Raw genomic sequence first — 9206 nt, 5'->3', positions numbered from 1 at the left:
ATAACCGAATGCCACTGTCCACCTTTTACGGGTCACCGCGGCATTGCTACCACCTTGAAAGGGGTAGAGAAATACTTCTTTTGGCCGAGACTCAAGAAGGATGTGGACGAGTTTGTGCGCAGTTGCTTGATATGCCAAAAGGTCAAGTTTGACAGGCATAAAGCACAAGGATTGTTACAACCTTTGCCCATACCCACCCACCCCTCGGAAAGTATTGCAATGGATTTTACTTTTAATCTCCCGAGAACACAGAGTGGTCACAATGGTATCTGGACTGTTATTGACAAATTTAGCAAGCAAACTCATTTCATTCCAATGAAGAAAACAGTCAAACCAGATCACTTAGCGAGACTGTTTGTGGCCCAAATCTTCAGATTACATGGCATGTCTGAGACGATTGCCTCCGACAGGACCCCAGATTCACGAGTTTGTTTTGGAAGGAAATTTGGGAGAACATTGGCACGCGGTTGCAGTTCTCGTCATCTTTCCACCCGCAGACTAACAGGCAATCTAAGATTGCCAATTCACTGGTTGTAGATTTATTGAAGTCTTACATCTCGGATCAGAAGACTCAATGGAAAAAGTATCTACCTTTGGTGAAATTTGCCTACAATAACACGATACACTCATCAACGGGGAAGGCGCCATTTGAGATTATTGAAAGTGCTGCGAAAGTTCCACCCTTCCTAAGCACGAAAGATAAGATTTTTCAAGCTGACGAGTACACGCGCGACTTGACACGGCTTTTGCCAAGGTCTGCGAGGCTTTGCAAAAACCTCAGGAAAGACAGAAAAAGGCAGTAGATCAACATCGTCGCGATTTGAAATTGAAGAAGAATGATTGGGTGTTCTTATGTTTTGAGAAGGCACGCCTAAGGAAGAAAAAGGAAAAGGAGAGGCTTTTTTCAAAGCTTAGTATGAGATACTACAAACCTTTCCAGATCTCTGAAAAGATCAATGATGTCTCCTTCTGACTGAAGCTGCCTGACACTTGGAGGATTCACAATGCATTTCATGTGAGTCTCTTAAAACCTTTTAAAGGTGATGTGCCGGAAGATGGGGAGTCTGATGAGCAACCCAAAGTGGAAGAAAACGAGGAGATCCTTGTTCCTGAACAGACATTGGCACATAAGGACAGAAAGAATAACGGTAAAGTGAGAAGGCGGTTCTTGGTTAAATTCAAGAACTATCCTACATTGAATGCAAAGTGGATGGAGGAAGAGGACCTAGCAGATACTCCTCAGATTGTGAAACTTTACCTTAAAGCTTTTGTTATAGCATAGTCTACTCCAAATGGAATCCCGAATTCAGCTTGGCCGGAGATCTGGTGCAGTGGGTTTGCACAAGAGGGGAGTTACTCCGCTCCTTTGTCAACGGATGCCTCGATTTTTTAATACTAGAGTCACTGATGTCTCTTTGAGCTTCAGCAATATTCTGTTGTATGACTTTATGAAATGGAATTCCAAAAAATATGAAACTGATTTGTTCTTTACTTGTTTAAGTACAGGAATTGATAGACGAAATGATTGCAGCATTTTGGTGTGAATGATCTCGATAGACATGGTTGCAATAGGGATTAGTCAATCGGGCATCTATGACGTCCTGAGTGGATCTAGATGCGATTGCTAATTGCATTGCCGATAAATCATGGTCTAAGATCCGAATGAATGTTGAAGGTGATTTGTCATGTGATGTCAAGTGATGTCCTGTGATGTTGAATGATGTGATTGTGGATTGGTACATGTGCTAGATGTGTGTTCCTAGTGCGTCGGTGTAAGGTGCAGCGGAAGTGAATGTTGAACTTTGCTCAAGATGAGTGCTCCAAACTGTGCTCAAGGTTCCTTTTTGCTTACGGAAGGGAGAGCCTTCCGTTTCTTTAGTAAGAGAGTACACGTGATCACAAACAAAGTGGATAAACAATGTGAATGAAGGTACTGAGACTGAGAGATAGAGAGAGAAGAATACGACACCAAAATGTTGTCAAACCCTCCTCCGAAGGCCCCACTCTCTATGGCGAGAGCGGTCTACTATTGATTGCACAAATCTCTACAATGCTTTGGACTTGCCCGCCGATGATGTCGACGATGATGAGGTCGACGACGAGACGGGCTGAAATCTGAAAACGCTAATGGCTGAAATCTGCAAATCTTTATCTGCTGAATTCTGACTCTATGTCGGTGACGACGACAGCACAAATCCCTGGCTTGTCCGTACAGCTTGCTGCAATGTCAGCTTTCCTCTATCCCGGGCAGTTATGCCACGTCATCATTTTGTGACACTTCAAGCACTTTTTGTGCTTTCTCAAGTGTACCACATTTGGCATACATGCCAAGGCCGTGCCAAGTACGTCGTTTTTTCCAACAGCCCTTGGCTAACAATATCATCGTGAATTCTTTTGCCCATATCAGCATCTTGTATAATGCCACATGCCCTCAAAGTACAAGCATAGGTGATTGTATTTGACGAGTTGCCCTCTCCTTGCATCTGCTGAAAACAGCCCACAGCTGAGCTCCTCATGCACTTTTTGAGCTTAATGAAGTACACCACACTTCGCATACATGTCGACCAAGGGAGTGCCAAGCACGACGTTTCTGTCAACAGCCCCTGACTAATCATGAACTCTTTTGCCCATACCAACATCTTGCATGATGCCAGATGCCTTCAAGCTGCACATGTAGCTGATTTCATTTGGAGAGATGCCATCTCTTTGCATCTGCTAAAAACAGCCCAAAGCTTCCTAGCCCTGTCCCTGTTGGGCATTTACCACAATCAATGCACTGCAAGAGACAACATTCCGGACAGGAAGGTCGTTCTTGCATGATGCCAGATACCTTCAAGTTGCACATGTAGGTGATTTCATTTGGAGAGATGCCATCTCTTTGCATCTGCTAAAGACAGCCCAGAGCTTCCTAGCCCTGCCCCTGTTGGGCATTTACCGCAATCAATGCACTCCAAGAGACAACATTCCGGACAGGAAGCTCGTCAACGACTCGTTGCGCTCAGACAAGTACACCACACTTGACATACATACTAAGTGGTTTATGAAGTAGTAAGCACACCACATTTGGTATACATGTGGACCAAGGCACTGTCCCAAGCATGACATTTTCTGTCAACAACCCCTGACTAACAAGATCACGTGAAGTCTTCTGCCCATACCAACATCTTGCATGATGCAATTAACTTGAAATTAACAGTTTATGCAAGAGACACAGAATGGCAAAGTTCCACTCTTACAAGCATTGGCCCGTAAACTAACCAACCCTGGTGGTATTCCTTTTCATATTAATCAAGCCGTCAGTTACAACTGCTCGTGAATACTCACACTCAAAATCTGATACAATCAGAGCCAAATATGAGCACCAATGGTACCCCTGCCTCACTTTCTTAGGCACTTGTTCCCAAAAGCCCCAAAAGAGAATTAAAAGTCACTCATTATTTTTAGAAAGTGCTCAAAGGGCATAAATCATATGATATTAATAACTTGTGCTCCAAGACACCAAAAATCAGCTGCTTTCATAACTTCTGTGCAAAAGCCACTTCCGCATGCCACAGCACTGTCATATAGTCTTGGAAAACGTGACGCATTTCATAGACTGCAATACTTGGTCTTGGGTTCTGCTCTCACCCTGCTCCAATTGGGTAGTCTTTGCCAGTCACCACTTTGTGGCAGCTGTCTTGGATCTCTGGCAAGATCATGGATAAGTTTTTCTATGCCTCGATGTTAAGAGTCAATCAACTGCTGTCTTGGATCTCTGACAAGATCATAGAAAAATTTCTGTAGAAAAATGTAGGCATGGCCTTTCATGTGCAGCTAAAAGTAGCTCACGCAATCATGTTTTTCTATGCTTCCGTATTTCATGACTTTGTTGCCTAGGAATCCTAAAGCAATCTGCTTTATGCTTTGGAAGAAAAGTAACTTCAAGTCACGGATGGTTTTGGTCTCATAGTAGCACATACCCCCCCTAAAAGAATGGGTGGGGTGACAATTCTGGATTCATGGACACATATGATAGCCAGGCATTGGAGCCTTCTTCAGAGTAAGTGTGTTCATTTTGTGCAACCATGGGAGAAGATCTCCCACCATGGTCAACTTCCTTGAAGGCAACGGTGTTTCTTTAGAGGGCTATGGCGAGCCTAGGAGGGCTTGCAATGGCAACGAGTCTGCATTGTCATCATCTTTAAAGTCTGGCATGTGTTTCTTTTGCACCCCGCTTTCAAAGTAGACAATAGACATCGCTTCGTTACTTGCCCTTTTGCAAAGAAGATATAGGTCTTTGTTTCCTCCATCTGGTTTCATCTTTTCCCCCTCTTTACTGGGTTTTTGAAAGCGTTCTCCATCCTGAGCATTTTCCATTTTAAGGTGCTTTTTGGCATGCTTTATTATTGGGGATTTTGACATAATTGGACCACCAGGCATGCCTTTATTTTCTATGTTGCAAGTGGTGTTCACAGAACATGTATTCTGGTAGAGAGGCATTTTGCTTTGCTCGCTCACCACTGCTGGGGTCATTTCTATGGGAAATGCATGAGTTTGGAAGGATGGCATCTTTGGCGGTGGCATTCATTGCCTGATTCTCTAGCATAATTGTTTTGCCATCTTGGCTATGGGCTTTCCATGTTCATGTCCAATAGTATCTTCTAGCCTTTGTAAATACTTGTTTGTATAGCCGTTTGACCATGTAGGCTTCTTTTTGGTGATCGATACGATTACGCATTACAAAAGAAAACAAAAAAAGGGTTGATTGTGCTGAAACCATGAGATCACATGTCGCACTCAGCAATCACCCTACATCAACAAAAAATAAACTTATCATTTGATGTTGATGATTCTGTGTCTATAAATTTTAAAACTGTGCCTTGTCTGCCATTTTTCCAAACATAGATGAAGGCCCAACAGATTCAGGCACATACCTCAATGCGAAAATAGGTTGCGTGAAACCACCTTAAGAAAGGTGACTCAGAATCAAGTAGCTGGCCTTCTGCAACAATCTCACAGATTTTCCAAAATGTGTGTGTGTGTTGTTTCGTAAACACCAGTTGCTGAGAACCTGCAAGCACAAAGAGCACATAATGTGTGCAAGTAAATGTACCATAGCTTAAAATCTTCCAGACCAACACATCACAAAGAAAGAAAATAAAGTTTGAATATACTTAACCTTCATGGTGCGTCCATTTGGCCTTGACGTACTGACCAACCTCCAGTAACCATACAGGCTGGAGCTGCTTCCATCGAAGTGAACCTGAAAGATAAAATGCAACATTGATAACTTCAATTTCTACAAAATACAACAGCTGAGATGTCTACAAGCACATAATATAAAGACACTTACCTTTCCCGCCCCCATCGTGGGGGTCAAACAGCTTCAAAGACACTTTTTAAATGCGTCTCTCAAGCAGCTACAGGAAGGCAGTTGTCTTTCTTCTTGTTACATGACTGCAAATTTTGACCCTGCTAAATACTCTCCAGCTTCCGTGTAGCACCTTCTCAGTTTGTTGCATGAACCATGAGAGGAAAAGCCTCCTTCCTGTCAGATGCTTCAGCAGCTGTTCCCAGACCCAGCCATGCCTAAGCCAAAACCAAAATCCACTTGGACTAGCCACATTCAATGGCCACCGTACGAAACTGATCTTGCTCTAGTAAAGTGTCCAAATTTGGTATGTACCCCTTCCCCTTTTGTGTTCCTAGAGGTAGTATGAGTGGTTTTGTATCACTAGCGGTGTGGCATCGGTCTGTTAGTACAAACCCGTGCATCCTTTGCATCTTGACAGAACCCTTTGCAGGTCTCAACTCCTCTACCGCTTCTGCATTCACCTTCATGCCAGCACGAGAATATATGTTTAGCATGAGCTTCCACGCAGAGGCATCAGCAAGGCCCAGCTCAACAAGACGATCATAACATCTTCTTCCTAATTGAAGATCACAATGGGTCTGACAGTGTCCTAACAATGATTTCCATCCTAAACTACTGTATGATGAAGGAAGAGCTTGCAACAAATCCTCTGCCTTGCTTAAATGGCCTGCACGACCAAGTAAGTCAATCAGGAAACTGAACTGGTGAGCAGTAAGCGGAATCGAAGGTAGTCCACCTATAGACTCAAAAATGTCAAAACCTTCATTAATCAGGCCTAAATGACTGCATCCAGCAAGAACAGACACAAAATTCACTAGATCTGGCTGCACCCCTACTAATTGCATTTCCTCAAAATACTGAATTGCTGTTTCATAATCATTTGAACGCACAAATCCTGCAATTATCACATTCCATACAACCATATCTCGATTAGGCAATTTAAAGAACACTTTGAACGCATCTTCCAAGCTGCCACATGTCAAATAAAAGTTAATGAGAGCGCTCCCGATCACTTTGTTCAGTACAAGACCCTTTCTAATTGAGCAGTCATGGACCAGATTGCCTTGCTCCATAGATTCAAGAATAATGCATGCTTTTACAGCACAAACAAAAGTGGCTTCATTTGGCTCTATACCCAGTGACTGCATTTGATAAAAGAGCTGAAGTGCCTGCAGACCATTTCTATGTTGAACGTGTCCTGAAATCAATCCAGTCCAAGTAATAACACCAGGCTTTGGTATGTTTATAAAGATGCTCAATGCCTCTGCCAGGCTTCCATGTTTTGCGTAAACGTTAACGAGGGCGCTCATGACAAAAACATCCTGCTCAAATTTCCTTCTAATGATAAGGTCATTCAACAACATGATTGGTTCATGGACCTCTAAGCTGGAGCAAGCTTGCAATGCGGAGATGATAGTTGTCTCATTTGGCTGAATCATATCCTGTTGCATGTTGGCAAAAACCTCTAAACCAATCTGGATCTGCTCGCAATGAACATAGCCAGATAGTAGCATGTTCCATGCGTGCACACTTTGCTTTGAAGTCCTTGTAAAAACCCCCCTTGCATCATCCATGCTGTAACACTTGGCATATAACTCGATCAAGGTGCTTTCTATGAGTTTATCAGACTCAAAGCCATTTTCAACTATTTGCACATGAACCAGCTCCCCATAATGAAGAAGGGCTGACTTGCTAAAGCAAGCTTTTAGCATCCAAGTCAAAGTTACTTTATCAGGCTCTACACCCCCTTGTTGCATAGAATGGAAAATCTGCAAAGCTTCCACACTTTGCTCATGTTGAACATAGCCTGAAATTAATGTATTCCATGAGATGACATCTGACCTAGGCAATCTTCTAAACAAATCGTGTGCATCCTCCATTCTGCCAAACTTAGCATACATGTCGACGACACTATTCTCTACAAGTGTTTCATCCTCAAAACCTGCACTTACAATGCAAGTGTGAATCAGCTTTCCAATATGTGAGGACCCTGCACTACAACTTGCTTTTAGGAGGGAAATATATGTAAGTGCGTCTGGGTCTATACCCTCCAGCTGCATTTTCTGGAAAAAATGGAATACCTTCTGCAATTGTTGATGCTGGGCCCATCCCCCAATCATGGCGTTCCACATCACAGTGTCTCGACATTTAAAACTATTGAAAACCCGGGTTGCATGCTCAATGCTACCACACTTGACATATAGATCAATGAGGGTGCTTGCAACATAACTATCATTTTTGGAGCTGCTCTGCGCAATATGGTCATCAATCAACTGTATTTGTTCTAAGTCTAAAGTGCTGTTACATGCTTTCAAAATGCTGAGGAATGTGACGTTGTCAGGTTCAAACCCCTTTTTTCGCATGTCTTGGAAAAGTTCCAGTGCAATGCTACCAAGACCTTGTTGGGCAAATGCTTGAATAATGGTGTTCCATGCTGCTACATCCCGTGTCTGCAAATTGTCAAATACCGTACGAGCATCTTTGACGTTTTCACATTTAGCATACATGTCTATGAGACTGCTTCCCATAAACCTTTCTTGTTCTAAACAATTCTTGACAATGAGCCCATGAATAAGCCTTCCTTCACGCAAAGCAAGAGTACTGGAACATGCCCTTACGAGACATAAATATGTGACATGGGTTGGTTCACATCCATCACGATACATGTCCATGAGCAAATGGAGGGCCTTGAGTCCGTGTCCATGATGTGCGTAGCCTGAAATGAGAGCATTCCAGGTCACAACATCCTTCTCTTGAATTGAAATGAAAGTCAGGTGGGCATCAGCAATGCTCCCACTTTTGATATACATTGCGACAAGGGTGTTGCAGATAAGAAGATCGAGCTCAAAACCACATTTAATAATGTCAGAATGTATCATCCTACCACGTTTGATGGTGGATGTGTTTGAGCACGCTTTGAGAGTGGCAACAAAGGTGTGTCTGTCCAACTGGAAGCCAGATTTGCACATATCATGGTACAACACAATGGCATCCTCACAATGACCATGCTTGACATGGGCTGAGATTATGGAGTTCCATATGTGCACTGTATGCAAATGTGTAGGAAGGTTGATGAAGGTCTGTTTGGCATCAAAGAGACTCTGACAGCTGCTGAACATGCGTATAAGGTGACATGCCAAAAACGCATTATTGCCCAACCCAGTGTTGAGGATGAGGGAGTGCAACACTCGGCCAGTTGTGAGGTCTGGTTCGCTAATACAGGACTTGAGAAGATGAAAGAGAACATGAATGGGCACGCGAATACCTTGTCTGTGAAGGGTCTCCGCAGTTCGAATCGCATCACGGACACGTCCACTTGCGCACAAATGATTGATATTGATGAAGGAGTCGTCTTTCACTGGCCTGTTGCGTGCTTGCATCGCATGTCGATTCCGTCACCCTGTTGTTGTTGGCGTGTTCGAGCGAGCATGGTTCGACTCAGCGTGAGCTAGATATCGGACTCTCTTGGCATGAGCACATAGGCTCCAGCCAGCCGGCTAAATGAGGATTGCAGGTGCGAGCGATGATGTGGCAAGCACTTTTTGTGGCCGGACCATGGCTGGCTGGCCGGTGTAGCCCAAGGCTCACCCAGGCTTTTTGCACGTAGTGCACTCTCTTCTCGCGTCGTTCTCTCCTAGCTATCGTTTTCTGGGCCTTTGATCCTCCGGTAGGCAACCCTGTTGTGCTCAAGATCAACGCGAAGGCAACCGGCTACCTGCTTCTCCTCCTTGCTAGCTGGCTGGCCGCACCGGCTCCATGTGCTAGAGCTATCTGCAGGCGTGGCAAGGAGTCACGTCTATCGATAACCAACACCCTTTTAAAAGGCTTGAGTGACACGGGGTGTCACTCATGG

At 43.9% G+C, this 9206-nt stretch overlaps 1 protein-coding gene across 1 annotated transcript; it reads right to left on the bottom strand.

The window, feature by feature from the left end:
• Positions 1-1788: 1788 nt before the first annotated feature.
• Positions 1789-8833, bottom strand: LOC147448263 (pentatricopeptide repeat-containing protein At5g27110-like). Its single transcript, XM_086524117.1, has 6 exons — positions 5747-8833; positions 5484-5568; positions 5333-5363; positions 5159-5242; positions 4914-5050; positions 1789-4788 (listed from the first exon to the last, which is right to left on the bottom strand). Exons 1-6 carry the CDS (start codon positions 8731-8733, stop codon positions 4777-4779), a joined length of 3336 nt encoding a protein of 1111 aa, XP_086380243.1. The 5' UTR covers positions 8734-8833; the 3' UTR covers positions 1789-4776.
• Between the last annotated feature and the right edge of the window lie 373 nt (positions 8834-9206).

Source organism: Adiantum capillus-veneris, chromosome 11, assembly GCF_014529385.1.
Source record: "Adiantum capillus-veneris isolate H3 chromosome 11, ASM1452938v2, whole genome shotgun sequence".
In the NCBI taxonomy this organism is placed as follows: domain Eukaryota; kingdom Viridiplantae; phylum Streptophyta; class Polypodiopsida; order Polypodiales; family Pteridaceae; genus Adiantum; species Adiantum capillus-veneris.
This window is presented reverse-complemented; position numbering and strand designations above follow the sequence as displayed.